At 42.2% G+C, this 20,387-nt stretch overlaps 2 protein-coding genes across 7 annotated transcripts; both read left to right on the forward strand.

Moving 5' to 3' along the window:
• Positions 1-1,144: 1,144 nt before the first annotated feature.
• On the forward strand, positions 1,145-11,372 carry lgalslb (lectin, galactoside-binding-like b). Of its 2 annotated transcripts, none has more exons than XM_084375851.1 (5): positions 1,145-1,409; positions 1,930-2,022; positions 2,111-2,199; positions 2,829-3,015; positions 6,364-11,372. In XM_084375851.1, exons 1-5 carry the CDS (start codon positions 1,377-1,379, stop codon positions 6,505-6,507), a joined length of 546 nt encoding a protein of 181 aa, XP_084231977.1. In that variant the 5' UTR covers positions 1,145-1,376; the 3' UTR covers positions 6,508-11,372. The 2 variants fall into 2 exon arrangements, with proteins under 2 accessions (XP_084231977.1, XP_084231978.1); XM_084375852.1 differs by having other exon boundaries at positions 1,939-2,022.
• Positions 11,373-12,053: 681 nt separating this feature from the next.
• Positions 12,054-19,884, forward strand: LOC311270853 (uncharacterized protein). 5 transcript variants are annotated; one of them, XM_084376062.1, is made up of 7 exons: positions 12,054-13,191; positions 13,494-13,575; positions 13,675-13,817; positions 14,081-15,220; positions 16,003-16,464; positions 18,009-18,063; positions 18,258-19,884. In XM_084376062.1, exons 5-7 carry the CDS (start codon positions 16,162-16,164, stop codon positions 19,373-19,375), a joined length of 1,476 nt encoding a protein of 491 aa, XP_084232188.1. In that variant the 5' UTR covers positions 12,054-13,191; positions 13,494-13,575; positions 13,675-13,817; positions 14,081-15,220; positions 16,003-16,161; the 3' UTR covers positions 19,376-19,884. The 5 variants fall into 5 exon arrangements, with proteins under 5 accessions (XP_084232188.1, XP_084232186.1, XP_084232187.1 ...); XM_084376064.1 differs by lacking the exon at positions 12,054-13,191 and adding an exon at positions 13,218-13,385; XM_084376063.1 differs by lacking the exon at positions 12,054-13,191 and having other exon boundaries at positions 13,218-13,575.
• The last annotated feature ends 503 nt before the right edge of the window (positions 19,885-20,387 follow it).

The following is a 20,387-nucleotide window of genomic DNA, read 5'->3' on the forward strand; positions in this document are numbered from 1 at the left end:
GCCCGTTACGGGCCTGCTCACAACAAGCACCCCTCAGCCTTCAACCTGAGTAATCATAAACATCAGTTCACCTCCTAAAATCCATCTCTGCTGTCAGCTTCACTAGAATTCGTCCTTCTGCTTCGAGAAGGTTTACAGCAGAGAAATGTTTACTCTTAGATTTACACTGGACACAGGTAAACACCACAGGTAGACTCAGTAAGGTGATGGTTAGAGATCCAGACCAGTCAGGCAGAGGATACTTCTGGCCCCTGTGCATGTCGGCTAACCTGTCAGAGAGCAGAAGGTCTCTGCTGATCCAAGAGCCCAAGAAGACTCCACAAAATGTGACGTTTTGTTTTCTCCTCATGTCTTGCTTTAAAAAAAATACTTACATCTGGAGAAAAACTACATTTAACACTGATATTCAGCCAGTCAGTGTTTAGCTCAAGACTCAGGACTGAAGCTTTTCTTTTATTAATTTCTTTTTTTGTTGTTTCAGTAGTCGGATTATATAAAACTGTCTTTAATATCACGTTTTCTTGCTTCACATGTTGATGTCAAGTGTTGAGGGATTAAAAAATATATATCCCCATTGAGACTTTATAAAATAAGCTCTTAATTGGCTGAATAAAAGCCTGTAACGTGTTCCTGCAGCTTGTAACGCCCTTGAGTGTCCACAGGGGGGCAGAGTGGACCAGTTAAACTAAACCAGCATGAGACACACACACACACACACACAGATGGAGGGAGGGGATGTTTGCATGCTCGGGACTGGACGGACAGAGGGAGGGAGGGGTTTCTGTAGAAGTCAATGACCGGGACACAATGTGGATCTCTGCTTGATTCACTGAAAAGCAATTAATGTTCGCGGGTCACAACCGGGTTAGACCGGGTCTATTTTTAGCCCTGTGTGGCCTCGGAGGCCTACATATTGTTGAATCAGTCACGTCAGGCATCGAGCGTCAGCGTGGCCCCCCAGTTGTGTCACAATTAAAAAACGGAATAACACTCACAGCACTTATTCAATCTGGGTTATGTGCTTTTAAATCTGGGAATAAAAAGTCCAAAGAGCGCGCTGCCTAATTGGGTGAAGGGTTGAGGGAAATCTGTCTGATTAGCCCTCTCCAACAGACGGGGATTAAAGCTGTTAGTCTGTAATTATTATAAAGCATACGTCAGCAGATATCCACCCATTTCCAGGCTGACAGAGGAGCGGAGGGATGTGCTGCTAGGCGGCTGTGTGCGCTCTCTGTCAGGCGTGGAGAGACCCAGGAACAGGAATATCCTCCTCCTGAGTCAGTGCCACGACGCTGACACACCACCGCACTCACCCCGGCAGGCAGGCAGGGCTGCCTCTGCTCCGATAATAAGCATCCTATGCTATTCTGCTCAAGATGGCGGTGCAGGCAGCGGAAAAGGACGGAATAGTGAGTATCTGGGAGCTCCGGAGGGGAGGCTGGTGCTGGGTTTTTGATGTGTTAACGTTACATTTCCGTGCGTAACGGCCTGTGGATTTGATTTAAGCGCACCGTTAGGTCGATTATCCGGCGCTTATTGTAAATGCGGAGCGCACCGAGGAGCGCACTCCCGTTTCATCCGGTGGCCGCGGAGGAAATCCAATATGTTGGCGGTGAAATGCAGCCGGGATCGTGCTCTCGCGCAGGCCGGCTCGGCTTCTCCTCTCGATGTGCGCATTTTCACATCGCAGGTGTACGTTTATTTATCACGGCGGCCGGTTTATGACAGGTCTGCTGCCGCCGCCGGTGCCGCCGCTGCCACCTCGTCATTGTTGTGGAAGAGCCGCATGCAAGGCCACACCGTGTGTATTTATTGATAAACAGGCCCGCAGCCTCGTGTTGGGTGTTTTTAATCTCACTCGGGTCAGTTTATATCCTACCTGACGGAGCGATAAATGACACTTTGCATCCTGTGTTTTCTTTGTCACTGGTGTTGAAGAATGTGGAGGATGACCACCTGAACGACTCGCTGGGGAACCCCGGCCTCATCTCACCTGACAAGGAGGATTTGTCACGTCTCCTGGTAATGAAAGATGCCCGAACAGTCTCTCATAATGTCCGTGCTGCTCGCTCCTGTGCCGTGCGTAATCGATTCAATGTGTTTTGCATAGACGGTGCCGTTCAGCGGGCGCATCCGGGGCGGCATGCGGCCAGGGAAGAAGATCATAGTGATGGGCATTGTGGACCTGGAGCCAGACAGGTAAGATAACACCTCATGCACGCACGCACGCCTTTTATCGCAAGAGCCTGGAGCTATATCTCAACATGCATATGCATTTTTAGAGCTTTTATTTTTGTTCTGGGGCCAGTCTGACTTGCACAGCCACTCCAGGACACATTGAGTAACGCGTGGGCAGTCTGAAGAGAATGGTGGCTTCTTAAGTATGCAGAGACAGGGCGTTCCCAAACCAGCAGGGAGAGAAAAGGGGGGTAAAAAGGAAAAAATGAGGAGCCAGTGAGGCAGAATTGTTTGGGTGTGTCCTTCCCCTACATGGAAACTTGTGTCAAACTTGGAAGAAAACCTCCCCATGACCTCATCATGTTCTGCCGCTGCTTCTGCTGCTGGCACAGCTTTCATGGCAAAGTTCATGTGAACGTCCTCCAGGCCTCAAAATTACACTCCTTTGTTGCGAGTTCTGCCCTGATCATCAACATATGGTTGTGTGTAAACATCACAGCTGCAGGGGAAGGAGGGCAAACCCAAACTAGCAGCAGGGATTATGCATAATTAACACACAATTGGTTTGCAGCAGCAGAATTATGCATTATGACTGATCCCGGATTAGTTAATGGACTCACGCGCTGCCCTCTGTTTCCTCCCCTCCTCAGCTTTGACGTGAGTCTGACCTGCGGCCGGGACTCGGAGAAGGAGGAGCCACCGCACGACGTGGCCCTGAAACTCACCGCCCGCTTCAGTGACCGCCAGTTCCTGCGCAGCGCCCGCGTCTCTGGGAAGTGGGTGGGGGAAGAGGCATCCACCGCCTACTTTCCCTTCATCCCTGATCAGCCTTTTAGGGTAAAGATGCTTTTTTTTGTGCTCATTTCAAACTCACATGGCAGATGATTCTGGTGCTACAGGTTGAAAGCTGTTGGTTCTAGTTGAAGACGTGTTTTCGTGAGGATCGTGGGATGCTCTTTTCTTTTGGATCTCATGTTTCTGTCGTTTCATGGCTGTGATCTTACTCTAAAGATAGAACAAGAGTCCCCGGTGACAGCATTTGATCTAAACCAGCTCATTTCAGAGTGAAAACAGCGGTGAATCTGTTCAGCAGGTGTGTTTTTATTCATTCAGTGTGCCATGAAGGTGTTTGCACACTGCAGTCAGACAAGTACATCAAAGACGAACTCAGAGAGAGAAAATCCAACAGATCTTCACAACAGAAACTGCAGTAGGAGCAATAACTCCAACTGTCGAGGCAATGTTGTTTAAACACCCGGATAGTGACCCAAAGTGACTCATGGCCAACCTATGAAAAGGAGACCCATTGATGAACACTGAATAGAGTAAGTTTACATGAGAAAACCGCTCTCCAGTATTCAAGACTGAGCTATGCTTGAAAAGAGCCGGCTCAGACAAAGTGTTTTTTGTGGAAGGCCGAAGTGTTTTCGAAGCTGTTTGGAGGCCAGTGGTGCGAGCAGTGCAAACAAGGCAGTCAACAAGAGGAGCGAAAGGAAAACATGAAGCAGAAGAGTGTACAGAGTCAGTGCAGGGTTGTAATATGTAGACAGAGCTGTAACCTGATGTGCCAGATGGTTTGGCGTCGATAGAAACTGTCTCGAAAAGGGCAGGAACCTTCAAAAAATCCCCTCTGTCTGTCACCATCTATCAAGAGCTAACTATCAAACTCTTCATGTCGTTTTTGTCCGTGTAAGCAGATGCATGATGGATTCTGGCAGCGCTGTGTTGCCCTCTGACAGACAGGGCATCGCTTTGCCCGCTCATCATTTGCATTAAATTGAGGTCTCGGCTTCTTGAGTTAAAATGAAGACAGATTCAGCAACTGCACGGCTTGTTTCTCGCCTAAAAACACATTTTAATAACTATTTTTGTGAGATAAGTGAGTTTCCAAATGAGTCGCCATGTTGGCCCGGTTTGAAATCCCACAGCAGACATCCAATGAGTGGTGTTCGTCCACTCAGGTGCAGTCAGGAAGTGCTCGTCGGAGCGAGGAAGCAAAGCTAGGAGGCGGTGCGTCCAAAAAAAATGCCCCTGTGGACACGTAACACCGTAACATCATACTGTAGGTACATGACATAAAGCTCTATATCACTGCAACTTGAATATCTTTGGGTTTTAGGCTGTTGAAATGAACAATTAAAGCCCTCGGGGTCTTTTCTGAATCCTTATAAATAAAACGATTAACGGACTTATACAAATCTTTAAGGGATATATCGATATTGAAAATACAATATTTGAGGCTTACAAGTGTGTTTCGAAAGAATTTTTCGTCAACATTATAAACAGTCATCTGCAGGAGAGAAACAACAGAGATGTTAATGTCCTTTTGCAGCACAGAAACAAGAGACAAACAGGAAATGTTTTCCACACTACATCATATCTATCTGCTGTCCATGCAGGCTGTATCCTGTGTAGTGGTCTGCTAACTGAGTGAGCATCAGCTGCTTGTGTGTTGGATGGAGAGGGGGGTTGAGCAGCTGCATGTATGCACGATGAGTAACTCTCATTAGACCTGAGGACGTTTAATCATATTCCGCTCTGATAATCCTGAATATGCACACGGATGACACATTTGGTGTTGGGCTAAAAATATACGAACGGTTGTGAACTCACCAGCCTTTAACAACAGAGTCGTTCCCTCAAACTGCTCCTTATTTCTGCTAAGAGAAAGAAGCTTCAGTCCCAAATGTCTGCAGACAAAACAACCACCATGTTTGGCTTATTTTTAGAGGTGATCCCTGCGTCTGGTGATGTAACGTCATCTCCCTGATAAAGTGTCATTGTTTGTGGTCGGAGCGTGACGGAGCAGGTCAGCACCATCATGACTGTCAGAAGCTGCAGGCTGCAGATTAAAAGGCTGTCGCGCAGATCGCCTCCAAACTGAACTCATGAATTTGGAGGCATGTGGACGGACACATGATGTGCTGCGGTTTCTGTGTCTGCGTTCGTGGAAACAATCTGCCTGAGGAAGCGGCATCACACCTACAAGTTTGTCTTCTTTGGCCCGAAACCAGAGAGATTTTTGTATTTGGTTTGTTGAGGTTCAGTGTGCAGATACAAGAAAAACCAGGGCTCATGAAGATCAGGCTGGTGAATTTATCAGACATGTTTTGGACAGCTGATTTAAAGCATTAGTCCAGATTGTGATTTGCACTCGTTATGTAATCGACTCTTCAGGCAGGATTAGCAGATCAAATGTGAGCACGCTTCTAATCAAACCCTTAAAACTTTGAGGTTAGTAAACGTTTCCTGCGTTTAGTTAAAGTGCTCTCAATATTTTTTTAATTGAGAATGAAAACATGGCTGTACCATGTGAAAGCTCGACTGAACGCTCAAATCTGCAGAGCCACTGCAAAAACTCAAGATCTCACCAAGTATTTTTATCTAATTATGCAAATCTCTTAATCTAAGACACAATGACCTAGAAAAAAACATTCCAGTGAGACAAACAGGACTTGTTGTTTTTGGATGATTTTTACTTGTTTCATTGGCAGATTTTTAAAAAAAAATATTACAAGCAAGAAACTGATACAGAGATACTGGAAAAAAAATAATTCATCAGCTCTTCAGAAAGAGACAGAGAGATGTTTTCAGCCAAAGCAGGCAGCTGTTCCCAGTGAATGAACCTCTGGAGTCCGACTGTACACCACCTGCACAGCCCCAAACTGTAAACACACTTAGCAAGTGTTTAATTAAAAGTAAACAAATAAAATACAAAAGTACAAGTAACCCAAAAAAATGACTTAATTGAAGTAGTCTGAGTAGTTGTAATTAGTTACTTTACCCCGTAAATGACGTTAGCCAGAGACTAAGAGTCTTATCTCCAGGTGTGAAGACTGAGTGGAGGGCAGTGGATACGGCATCCTCTCTGGACCTGTTGGTTCTGAAAGCATAGTGGTGTGTTAATTAATGAGCTGCTGCGAGGTTGATTACTGTAGGACAGAGCCAGGCTAGCTGTTTCCCCCTGTCTTTGTGCTAAGCTATGCTAAGCTAACTGTCTCCTGGCTTCATAATCATCATACAGACTGAGACATACAAACAGATTTCTACTGGAACTATTCCTCTAAGCACTTTATTCACGTCACTTCTTTAATCTCAACTTGCATTGTTGACGCTTGTTGTCATCTGATCTTCTCTTCCCTCTCCATCTTTCTCTCCATCTTTTCTGTCGTCCCCTCCCTGCAGATTGAGATCCACTGCGAGCACCAGAGGTTCCGGATATTCGTGGACGGACACCAGCTCTTTGACTTTTATCACAAAGTAAAATCTTTGCCCTCTATCGACACAGTACGGATACAAGGAGATCTACAGATCACCAAGCTCGGTTAACTTCCTCCACTTCTTCCCGCTCTGCAAGTCGTGTGCGAAGCAAGGACTTGATCACAGATGACCATGCACACACACGCGCACCTGTTACGTCGTCATCATCCATAACTCATCATGCAACACTGCAGCAGCATAGCGACTGGAAAAAAGGCTCCGGCGGTGACAAGTTAGAGCTCATTCACTTCTCTCCATTTCCTTTTCTAATTAACCAGGATCTGATATGATGATGCTTTGAGGGTGAATGTGTTTGCTCCATTTTCAGGTTTTTCTCCACGTAGCCCCAGTTTAGTCCGATCAGGGATCTCACGGCTAATAATAGCACATACATTTATCATGCTGAAGTCTTTAGGGAGGTGGAGGCAGGTGTGGAAGACAAAATAATAGTACAAAAAACTGTTACTCAGGAAAAGATAGCTGGTACTTAGCAACTAAAATGAAAGAAAAACAGTTGAGTAAAATCCTGCAAATTTGGTGACTAGATAAAGGTTTTAAATCTGCAACTCGTGGGCGTATTAAAGTCTTCCAAAACCTTTTGAATAAACTGGAAAAATGCATGTTGATCAAGCTGAAAAGGACACAACAACGGTGGCAAACATGCTGCAAAATTTGTCAGTATTGGACCTGAGCAGTGTTAAGACGTTCAGTCTGAGCCTTGACTCATTCCCGAGGGCAGACGCATGATTCTTCATATCAGATAAAACTTCTTCAAAGCAAAGTGTTTCCGCTGTTTCAGATTTCATTCCACTCACTCGGCCCAGCCGGGTGTGTGTTCACCGTCTAGAAGTCAATCCCCTGACCACGACAGAGTGCAGCGTTACACCTCTTTTTTCCCCCTCTGTGCTGGCGTATTTCCAACTCCGTGAGGCACCCCCCCTGCTCTCCCTTGGGTTTATCCCAGTTGTCATGGTAACACGCTGCAGTCTCACCGACCTAAATACCCAAAATGAGGATTATATCATGACGAGATGTATCGGAACGCGTCCCATACCGCACGCGGCGTGCGTCGGCAGCTTTTAGCGATCGCTGCGGCTCGTTCTCCTCTAGACAGAAAGTATGAGTGTTTACTTTGAAATCAGGTTGAGAATTGGACTCGCACTCACAGAAAGCTTTTTTGTTTCAATGCAAAGCTCATCTGAATTGTACACCAAACCAATATGCAACTTATTCTCGTAAAAAAAAACCCACTTTGTTCAGTGCATATTTAGGAGAAGTGAACTCTACTCTAACTAAACTCCATTCGACAGTCGGTTGGTTGTGTGGAAGCAGAATAAGATCCTGATATTGGTATTTTGAATGTATAGTATTCATGTTTCTATAGTAGCATAGAAGATATTGTCATGCACAAAATGATTACTTAACGTCACAGTTTTTTGGTGGTATGGCTGGTGCTGTTATAGTCCATATTCAGTCCTACAGTCTTAAGTCTCATGTGTTTTTTATGGCGTCAGTGTTTCCTCAGTCATTCCACACCAGCGTCTCGTCGTCCACACCGAAGCATTCCCGTCTTTGTTTAATGCAGCCGGCAGGCTTAACAAATACAGTCGTGTCTTAAATTCATCACATGGTTTCGTCTCATCGACCGTTTCACTCTGCGCAGGATGTCTTTTCCTTTCACTGAGGCGGAGAGGAAGTTATAATTAAGTTAGTATTAAGAGTATTATGTCTTACGTTGCTCTGTTTACACCTCCGACCGTATCAGTTGAACACTTAACAGTAGAAGTAGGCAAAACTGTTACGACGTAGGTTTTTGAGTACCACATTGTACTGTAACAAAGGGTTTATAATATGTAATTTATGGCTTAATAATGAATAATAAATAATTTAGGTTGTAGATCACTTATGAGCTGTTATGAGGAACAACTTAGATCGATATATAAGCTCAGTAATTTAGGGTGAATGTTATATTACCATCAACAGGGACACGGTAGAAAGTATGCCCAGAACAGATTTGAGTCAAAATGATACCCAGTTGACAGGAACTACCTCTCCTTCCGCCTGTCTTAATCATATGCGAACGTCGGCTCTATAAATGCGGAGACAGACTTTATTCTGTTATAAAGTTCAGTTATAAATGTTAGTAAATCATTAAGGAAGATGAGAAGAAAGTGAGGATCAGAAGAAATTCTGCAACCTTTCAACTCAAAAGTTGTTCGTCCTAATGGCTTATAATGAATCTGTAAAACATTAATAATGTATTTATTACCCATGGATGAAGTCATTATTTACAGCTAATCCCTTGAAGGCGAATGATTAGAAAGTAATAAATAGATGAACACTTGAACTAGGTTGAAGAAGCTTTGATCATCTTTGGACAGATGTTGTAGCCGACAGATGTTCACATCAAACAGAAAATTAAATGCATCGTCTTAACGCTGCGTCACGATTCAGATCCACTTTGTGAGCAGCTCGACGAGTAAAGAAGCAAAGAGTAGTTGTTGGTACATCGTCTCACAAGGCTGCACAGAACTAACATAAAGAACTTAACAAGCTAATGAAGGTTTCCTGTCACCTTTTGCTGCTGCGAGTTTGGGAATAAGCCATGACATCTGTGCGGAACAGTTGCACTGACTCCACTGCGGGGCACTCAGTAATTGATACTCACACTAATGAAGCTTCCTTTAGATTTCTGAGGAAACCACTTTGTTTAACGTCTCATTACTCTCCGTGCATCCATCAGAACACAGAGAGGTTTCGACCGATACGTGCATGCACTGACTATTTTTTAGCTCCTTTCATGTAGCAATAAGTCGCTGCTCTGAGACTCTGAACTCTTTTTCCTCCTGGCTGGTCAGAGGTCTTTGCTCCTCGTTTCTTTCGCTTGGCGAGCGCTGGTTAATTTGGGACACAAACAGGAAATGAGTACAGTTTGGTATGAGGGGGCAGTGAAAGGAAGCGAAGCCAGTGCGATGCATCGTTACTCCAGTGTTGCAACGGAACAAAACGTGTACAGACGATGTGTTACTGTGTTGACAGGGTGTGTTTTTTTTTTTGTGTTCTTTCTATTAACTGGTGACCATTAATTTGTAACACATAATAACATGTTAATATACACCATGTGAAGAATATGACTCAGCTGTGTGTTTCATGGATGTGTAAATACAAGTTCATGTTCTGGAGTCAAGATGGCAGCAGTCAACGGCATCGACGGCGGTAGTGCTGTTGCTAGGAACTACGGGGGAGGGAGATGAACAATTCAAGACTTCCTGAATTAAAGGGCTCAGACTAGGAAGCATTTTGTGTGTGTGTTTGTGTGTGTGTGTGTGTGTTTGCACAGTTTAATTCTGCATCAGCAAACTGTTCTTTGGGACTGTTGTGGGTTTTCTGCTCAGCTGGATGCGGTGCAGGTACATGATCAGATGATGGTACTTGAGCTTACTTATTTGGTACTGGTGCACTTTAAAAAAAGCTGTTGGTGTCCACGTAAGGGACTCACAACTGCTTAGTATTCCAGTTTTGGTACGTGTGCTCAGAAACCCTCAACATATTTTGTTTTTTCTTCCTGAAAGTTCCTGATCTCCTGATGATCCCACGTCTTTTGAAGACCAATCCTTAAAAACAGTAATGTTATTTGTTCTCTAACCCTTTAAAAATGTAACTGAAAAACTGAATGTTATGCTCCTCTTGATTGTAATCTGATGATATGGAAATACTGTTCATGTTCACCTGGTTATTTCTGATCCACTCGTCATAAAAACAGGCCACCTTCAGTTAAAAATCAAGGCCGTCTGATGTAAGAGAAATGGTTTATTTGACCCTGCTTTTTGGACTTTGGATGTACATATTTATGGAGTAATCTGAGTTACGAGCAGAAAGCGTTTTGTTGTGCATGTAAGCTAGTACCTGGCATTTTCTATACATGAACGATTGAGGTATTGCCAGTTTTTGCTCCAGTCACGCATGCTCTTTCTTTTTCTTTTTTTTTTACAAACTGTATCAGGTGCGTTTTAAGGGCAGATCTCCCCTCGTGGTTTTATTTTCCTTTGACCTGTTTACCTTGTTATAGCCTAGGGTTCCAGTTTAGTACAAATTAAAATCTTTAAACATTAGGATGCACAAAGCAAAGATATGGACGAAAGTATCTAAATCAGTTTTCTCCCCACAAGTAGAACAGCACGGTGACTTTCTAAAAAAGCATTAACATGACTGTTGTGAGAACGACTACATCATGATGTTCATTCACAGTATGAAAATAAGTAGAAGTAGGCTGATCTGTTGCTAATGTGTCGTGTGGTTGTACAATCATCATCATTTCTATTTATTACAGTGTAAACCAGCAGGGTTGTGTGTGGTAATTTCATACCTACTGTATTGGTAAACGTACGATTTTATGCTGTTTATATGAAGGCATCTTGAAAGGTTTTTTATTAATAATAATGAAAGTGTTTGTTTTGTTCTGGGCTCTTACATGTACAAAATATCACAAATTGTACTTTCCTGTATGACACAAGGAAATGTGTGATGTATTGGTTAAAAGCTTCTTTTCTTTTAACCGCAAAACAAGGTTAGGATCATTTTTGATTTGGTTTTCTGGGATGTACCACGTCTGACGATCACAGGGCTGTTGAGACTTTGAGCATCATGTTGGCCCCCTCTGTTGGCTGCTGTTTGATCCAGTGTTTTATAGCTGAGCAGCTTTTTGTGGCAAACAGAAAACAGGAGAACTTACATTCACGACATGTTGCAAATTCCCAAAATACCCTGAGATGACCCTCGTCGAGAACGTGCACTGGACCAGTGTTTAGATGAAGACAGTACATTCCACCGTTGTGTTAGACCTCTATAAATGTTGTTGTTTTTTTTTTCTCTCCTAATGCTTTTGTAAAAACAGCTACTTTGCAAACCAATAAACTTCTCATCTTGGAAATGTTCTTGTGCTCAGATTCTCAACACTGACTATTCACTCAGACAACAAATAAAACATGTAGCTAACTTCCCTGACAAACTAAAGTGTGTGTGTGTAAGTTTTTACTGAGGAAATTAACCAAATAGTGACAGGAAATAACTGAAGTGTTTGAGAAAAGGAGGCTGTCTGCTCCCGTCATCTCTTATTATATATTTAGAGCTGGTATAGATTAATATTTTTTACACTTTGAATCACTATTTTTTTCCATAGCCTGTATTGTGTTTTGAACCAGGGTTAACCTTAAGCATTTATTACAATGACTTCTCCTAACAATAATTATATTGAATTATGTTATCCCATATATTTTTAGGCTATATATTCTGAACACAGGTAGGTTTTAATATCTTAAACTTACTGTAATGCATGTAAATTATGGCAAAGTAAACAATTACAAACTTCAAAAAAGTGACTCAAGATTTCAGTGCAATCAAAATCTCTTCACCTACATTTACACATGTGACGTTCATGCCACTCTTTCTCAAATAATAACTCATTCAACTAAACTAAATTAAAATTAAATCATTTTTATTTATACGAAGATGTTCCAATAGGTAATTTACCATAATTGAAAATGAAAAAATGACCTTTTTTTTTTCATGGTCATAGGTTGAGGCACCAAAACTACTTGGTTAGGATTAGGAAAAGATCTCAGGTGGACTATCATGTTTTAAAGATGGTGTCCGGTTAATATTATACTCGAAATCTAAATTTTTGGCTCCATGTGCCACTGAGTGACTTTTATAGGAATGGATGGGAACCCGCATACATCTATGTGGGTGACGCTAATAAATTTCATACACAAGAAAAGCTAAAGTCACTGTGTTAGCGGTAAGCTAGAAGGCTAATGTCAAGGCTACATCAGTGTAGTTGTGCGCGCACTGTGGTGGCAGGAAAAATATCAGAGACAAGTGGAGAGGAAATACATTCATGAACAACAGTTATTAATGAATGAACTGGAGGAAAGGTTGAATATCAATAATATAACTTCTTTATAAAGTTATGAGGTGGCGGCAAGCACCTTTAACGTTGGTTTGTAGCTAGCTAGCTAACTAACTAGTAAAACCGAAGCAGAAGAAGAAGAAGAAGAAGGGAACAAACTAATAAACTAACACATGGATCTTCATGTTACTTAATCTTAAAATATTTCTTAACAAACAGCTCTGAAAACTGGCTTTAAGTATGTCTTCACCTACCTAGAAAACACTAGAGGGGCTTTAAGAAGAGTGGCACACGACAGTTGGTGGCGATAGTGGTCCACTTGGTAACAAGTCGCCATTAAAACGAAGAAGAAGAAGAAGAAGAAGGTAAAGGGATTAAACCATCAAACACACGGACCTTAAAACAATGTTAACAAAAAGCTCTGGAAACTTAGTTTTAAGCAAGTCTTGACATATCTACAAAATACGACACTGATAACGATTTAAGAACAGTGTCACACGACAGTTGGTGGCGATAGTGCGCCACTTAGTCACAAGTCGCCATTAAAACGAAGAAGAAGAAGAAAAAGAAGACAACGAAGAAGAAGAAGAAGAAGAAGAAGCGATGCATTCAACTTGTGTCAACTAGCAAGGTTCCTGTAATAAACAATAACATGTCGTGTTGTGCACCTGGGTGTAAGAACAGACATGGAAAACATCAAGACCTCCATTTTTATAGAATACCGTCGTCGAGGACGCCCTTTGATGCTAACCGCAGACGTTTGTGGTTGCTAGCCATTAAACGGACCGACTGGACCGATGAAACCATCCGGAACTCTCGAATCTGCAGCGCTCATTTCATATTAGGCAAGTCTCTTTAAAACACACACAATGACAACATCAGAGATGTAGTGAAATAAATTAGTTACAGCAACCACACTGCTGTTATTCTCAGTAGGCTATGTTATAATGTTAAACACCATTGACCAGCGTTAGCAACATTAGCAATAGAATGTAAACAAAACAAACTGCTCATAGATGTTTGGCTATAGCATCTGTCAGTAAGTACAGTGATATGGCTTCTGTGAGTTGACATTTTGTACACAATAACTCATGACTGTCACACACTGTTAGCTTGTTACAACATAATAAGTGAGGATGTCTTCCAGGAGAATGCTCCATGGATCCAGAAAGTCCAGACTTTGTTCCCTCAGTGTTCAATTGTACGACCAAGAGACAGTGTACGGACAGGTAACCCTCTCCCTTGATTTGCTATCATCTCACCTTGGTGTTGGAATAACTTGACTAATATTTCTTGGTTGTTATGTGTTTTGGTGATGGGCTCAATAGGAAGAAAAAAAGAGCAGAAGCTATCAGCAGCTCCTCTCTGGCTGACCCATCAAGCTCTCTCACTGCAGCTCAACAGTCCTACAACGTGGAGCCAACAACAGACTCTCAGCAGCCTCCAGACTGTAAAGAAGAGCCTTTCACTGGTAAGAGTTTTGGCCCATAATGATCTATGCAGACAGTATGTTGCTTGCATAGTTGTGCGAGTGGTTTGAGATGTCATTATTGTTCTTAATCTCAGTATTGGCAATAAAATACCAAAGATGGGTTATGGAAATAGTGTCACCATTCAGTTTGTCTACCGGAAAACGGTGAAGTTAATTCTGCAACTACCAAATGTCCTGTGTCACGTGTGCTGGAGTTTTGACACTTATGCAACTTGACATCAGATGTCTTCTCTCTCCTTTAGATCAGTATCCTGTCTCTGAGGAACTGCCCCCTTCATGGCAGCAACGTGACATTAAGGTTGAACAGGTGGAAATGGTGATCATAGAGCACCCACTGGTCAAAGAGGAGCAGGTGGATCAGTGTATCAGTCCAGACATGGAGGCTGATACTTCCAACGGTGCTGAAGTCCGACTTCCCAAATCAGAACCAACCAGTGACTGTGAGCTGTCCCCATCTTCCGCTGCTGTGACTGTGAGTGTAAATGAAAGCATAAAGGACGAATGGAATGAGAGTGATGGTTCGTCGTCGCCTCAGAGTCACAGCATTGAAGTCTATGTGGAACTGGAAGAGCCTCCGAGGGAAGAAAAGACTTGTCGATTTTGTGGTAAAAGTTTTAAAAGGGATTCTCATCTTATAAGACATGTAGACCAGAGTCACAATGGACACAAAGCCTTCAAATGCCTGAAGTGCAACAAGGAGTTTGAACAAAGGCACCACTTAATCGTGCATGTAAGAATTCACACAGGTGAAAAGCCTTTCAGTTGTGATTTCTGTGACAAAACTTTCAGCCAGAACTCAAGTCGTATTGTTCATATGAGGGTGCACACTGGGGAGAAACCATATTTTTGTAAGAAATGTGGGAAAAGCTTTCCCTCAGGCAAACATTTCAGATTTTGCAATGTGCAGAATGAGGGCAAAAACACACCTGAGAGAGGGGACATAGATGAGAATCTCAAAGAGGAGAAGGCCTTTAAATGCTCTGAATGCAGCAAGGAGTTTAAACAAAAGCACCAGCTCGTTCTGCATTTGAGAGTTCACACTGGTGAAAAACCCTACAGATGTGATGTCTGTGGCAAAACATTCACTCAGAGCTCCAGTCGACTTGTTCACATGAGACAGCACACTGGAGAGAAGCCATATTTCTGTGAGAAATGCGGCAAAAGTGTTGGTTTTAGCCAACACCTTCAATACTGCACAGGGAGACAAAGCAAAAACGCAAAAAAGGCGTTTCGCTGCACGACATGTGGCAAAACCTTTTACACAGACTCGGACCTGAAGGTGCACATGGAGGTTCACGAGTCATGGAAACGACACGTCAGTGAGAAACTGCAAGGACAAGATCCAGAAGAGAATAAACTTAAAGTGGTATGAAGGAACATCAGTGAGTATGTGACAGAAAATATTTTTTTTCTAAAATAAAATGTGCATTGAGTCATTCGGAATGGTCTGTTTCATCCTTAATCTCTCACGAAAGCAATAAATCACTAAATTTGTTGATTTTAGCTGAATAAAAAACAATATTGACAAGTTTATGTGGATACAGTTGAAACATTTGGCTCATGCTACAGGTATGGCAGGTCCTTCCCTCCTGCTGCTGTCAGACTCTACAATCAGCACTGCTCCCAGTAGACCTCACTTGTGCAATAAAAACTGTATACATAACTCACTTCTCATTTTTGTTTGCACTAACTGGCCAATTTTCATACTTGTATTTATTATTTATTACTTATTAATAACAATACACTGCCCACACTGTTTATACTTACATACATCCTATTTCTATTTCTTCTCTAGCTCTTCGTCTTACCTTTTTATTATATTGTTTATTTTTTACTATTATCGTTTATTGTTATATTGAACTGTCCTTTAGCTGCTGTGATGCACAAATTCCCCCCGTGTGCGGGACTAATAAAATAATTTCTGATTCTGACTCTGAAGCCATGTAAAGGCCAAAAAAATAATAATAATCGGTCTTTATTTCAAACCTGGAAGTGATGGATGACCTGGTAGCTATTGAAAAAAATGTCCGATGATTTCATGAAAAATGGTGAAAAAAACCCCCCTTCTCATTATTTTGAGATACTAAGTCATTATATATCGAAAATATCACCACTTTAAAACGCTCTTCCTGCAGCTGCTCTGAAACTTATTTCTCATCTGCAGTTTGGGGACTACTTCTTCAGTGTGCGCATGTAGACGGTGACGCAGTTGACGAACACGGAAGTAGTGTTCATGGGCGGTGATGTTTTGACAAACTTCATCCCGAAGCAGCTCCACAGTGGAGGCAGTAAGTTGAGTAGTAAGATAAGTAGTTGGTGAAGTATGCCTCACTCCTGCGCCGTGACGACCTGCAGGAATAAATCCAAACCTGGCGCCGCTTTGTCGTTTCACCGTCTTCCAGTGAGGGAACCTGAGCGGCTCAAACTCTGGCTGTTCGCCTTGGACATCGATGTAAATACTCCCGTGGACGAGCTGAAGAAACACATCGTGTGCTCGGAGCATTTTGTTCCGGAGGACTACTCGGTCAGCAGACAGCCGAGGACCGACGCGATGCACCGTTTCCTGACGCCGACGGCTGTCCCGAGCGTGGGCGTGTCCTCCTGCACACCTCCAGGTGTCACAGAGGTGAGTGTTGATGGGCCACATCAGCATGTCTGCTGCTTAATGTGTAAGAAAGCTTATTAATGAACACCTGTATGTTATCATTACGACATTAGCTACATTACTGATGATGAGAGGGATGTCTGGCTCAAGTATAAGAGGCAAAGATGGGATATTGTTGTATATTGTATAATAAACTGCCTGTTAGCTGCTATATATTATTATCATAACATCTTTAGACAAGTAAGGCGCCTTAAAGCTGCCCTATGTAGTTCTGGTGATATTATTTTTTTATTATTGTGATATGTTGTTCTTACATATGAAGCTTAACAATATAGATACAACATTTTTATTTATGTAAAGGGAAATCTTGTGTCTGTTGGCTCTGTCTTATGATAATCATCTGGTTGCATGGTGTGAATGGATGTATTGTGTATGGTGTCGTGCGCTGTGAAAACTAACATAACAGGAACTCAGTTCATCCTGAAGGGGGTCTGTGAAGCCTCTTCTGTGTTTATGTGTTCTGCATATAGGTTGATGTGTGACGCACGACAATGGTGGAAGTGTGTAGGAAGTTTTGTGTTTATCCTGCGGTGGATGTGGAGATGATGTTGTTGTGAGTGAGATCACATGTAATCTTGTAACTGAGTATTGTTTTCTGCTGTTGTAAAGGATGAGGAGAGACTGCCTCTCTTCAGTCGTCATCAGGCGCTGCTGATGTGTGACTCTCGCTCACAAGCACTAAAGAACTTCTAGAAAATAAATATCGTGACAAACTTTTGACTTTTCAGTTGCCACGACACTTTGTTTACATGTGGCGGACCCTGCCGCCTTTCTAGCTTCAAACAGTGTCCCGGGGACATTATTTTCCTCTGAGAACAGCTTGTTTATTCAGTTATGGAAATTTTTTTTATTTTAAGCCCATGAATATTCAAGCAAAATGCAGAATTGTTAGAAAATCTTTGGTCTTTAGTTTGAATCATTTGTGAAAACGGCTCATTGTGTCTCTGCAGGCTCTCCTCTCCTGATCTGGGGACGTTATTTACCTCTGAGAACAGCTTGTTTATTCAGTTATGGGAAATATAAATATCTCTGAGTTTGTTTTGTTACCTCATTAACATTGTAAATATTTAAAATTCTGAGTTTGAATTTCTTCTCCTAAACTACATAGTGCTCCTTTTAAAAAGGCCAAATTACCTGTTCCTATGCAAGTCAAGAGAAGAGCTCAAAAACTCAGAGGAAGACACTAAAGATGGTTGTATATGACATCAGCACTGACACGATTAATCAGCAATTTTAATAAGTGATTAATGAAAATGAAAATTACCTAGTTTGAGCTTCTTGTGAGGATGTGTTGCTTCTTTTGGCTTAAATGATAGTGAACTGATTATCTTTAGATTATCTGTTATTTAAGAGACTGAACGACTGAACAGTGAACAACTAAAATAACAGACAAATCAACAATGAAAGAAACTGTTAAACTAAAGTATATGATCCACTTTTATAGCAAATTCATTGTAATCTCAGATGAAAGCTTATTTTCATTACTTGTTCTTTTTGTCTCACAGGATTCAGAAAAAAACAGGATCAAGGACGTATCCATGGATTGTCATTCCTCTGAAGGTAAGACCTGAGGAGTAGGGACTGAAGACAACTAAAGATAGTTCTTCAGCATCACATTTTTGCAAGGATTTTTCAATATTTGCAGTATATCTGCCTCAAAAATTCCTGTATCGATCAGGTTATGATTCCCATTGTGTATGTTGGGGGTTTCACACTTGTGCAACCTGACATCAGATGTCCTCTCTGTCCTTTAGGCGCCCAGGAACTGCTCCCTTCATTGCAGCAATGTGAGATTAAGGTGGAACAGATTCCTGTTCAGGAGGAAGCCGAGATCCAAGTGCAGCCACATGTCAAACAGGAGCAGGTGGATCAGTGCATCAGTCCAAACATGGAGTTTGACATTTCCAACGGTGCTGAAGTCCGACTTCCCAAATCAGAACCAACCAGTGACTGTGAGCTGTCCCCATCTTCCGCTGCTGTGACTGTGAGTGTAAATGAAAGCATGAAGGACGAATGGAACGAGAGTGATGGTTCGTCGTCGCCTCAGAGTCACAGCATTGAAGTCTATGTGGAACTGGAAGAGCCTCCGAGGGAAGAAAAGACTTGTCGATTTTGTGGTAAAAGTTTTAAAAGGGATTCTTATCTTATAAGGCATGTAGAAAAGATTCACAATGGACACAAAGCCTTTAAATGCCTGGAGTGCAACAAGGAGTTTGAACAAAGGTACCAGCTCGTTCTGCATGTAAGAATTCACACAGGTGAAAAGCCTTTCAGTTGTGATTACTGTGACAAATCCTTTGTTCAGAACTCAAGTCGTCTTGCTCACATGAGGGTGCACACTGGGGAGAAACCGTATTTTTGTGCTAAATGTGGGAAAAGTTTTGCCACGAGCAATCATTTCAAATTTTGCAAAGTGCAGAATGAGTGCGAAATCACACAAGACAAAGGGAACGTGGATGAGGAGAAGGCCTTCAAATGCTCTGAATGCAACAAGGAGTTTAATCAAAAGCACCAGCTCGCTCTGCACGCGAGAGTTCACTCTGGTGAAAAACCCTTCAGTTGTGATTTCTGTGGCAAAACGTTCACTCAGAACACTAATCGCATTGTTCACATGAGGCAGCACACTGGAGAGAAGCCGTATTTTTGTGAGAAATGTGGCAAGAGGTTTGCCAGCAGCCATCATCTTAGATTGTGCACAGGGACACAAAACAAAAGCATCGACAGATCCTTTCGATGCGCAACGTGTGGCAGAACCTTTCACACGGACTCAGACCTGAAGGTGCACATGGAAGTTCACGCGGCATGGAAACGACACCTCAGTGAGAAGCTGCAAGGGCAGGAGTTACAAGAGAAGAAACTCAGAGTGGTGTGAGAGAGCATCAGAGTCAGTCGGCTCTTCTCATTGTTTTATTTTGTGCAGCTGTGCAACACGTCATATTTATTTGACCCGGCTCTGAAAGGTGTTGCTAGATATACAATAATTATCGTATCAGTACGATAATTTTGCCCTCTGTACGATGTTCAATCAATAATAATAATACTAAAAGTGCCAAAATGCACAATAATTTGACCATTTAAAGTGTTTGAATCAAGTTGTTTTGAATGCACAGTGAATCATTTCAAATGTTTTTGATTGTTGTATCTGAACATCTTCCAAAGCTACTTAAATCTTTTGCTCTTTGGCCTTAAGGTTTCTGTTCACGATGTTACAGAGTTTGGTCTGGCCCATTGAAACATTATGTGTGTTATTGGGTTACATAAATAACCACATCAGTAATGAACCAAAGAGATTTCCTTTTCTTCTCATAAAATGTATAAACATGTTCGAGTGGTGTGAGGTTTTACATTTTGTTAATAAAACAATAAAATATTAGAAGGAAAAGAAAACATACATGTTGGATATTTTTTTTCTTCCATATTTTGTCTTCATAAAAGGTAAATTTTTGACAATGGAGTATTGATGAATTTAGGAGAAGCTGCTCTGTAGTCTGGTGGTACGGCAGCAGATACCTTTGTATCTGTTGTCAGTTCGCAGCAGGGTGGACAGACTCACAGGGTGAGTGTTGTCTTTTAGTATCCTTCGGGCTCTGTGCAGACATCTCACTTCATAGATGTCACTGGTGCTCTGTAGACGGGTACCAGTGATGTTCTGGGCCGTGCATGCCAGTTTGTGATGTTTCCAGACAGGATGCCTTTTATTGCTTCTCTGTAAAAGTTGACCAGAATACTCCAGAATTTAGCTTTCTGCAGGAAGTAGAGCCTTTCCTGTGCTTATTTTTACCCAGGGTGGTGATTGTAACACCAAGGAACCTAGAAACTATCACCAACTTACAGTTATTCATACACTGATGGCGGTGGCTGCCATGCAAGGTGCCAACCAGCAC

This window comes from Pagrus pagrus, assembly GCF_965226575.1.
Source record: "Pagrus pagrus genome assembly, chromosome: 15".
NCBI lineage: Eukaryota > Metazoa > Chordata > Actinopteri > Spariformes > Sparidae > Pagrus > Pagrus pagrus.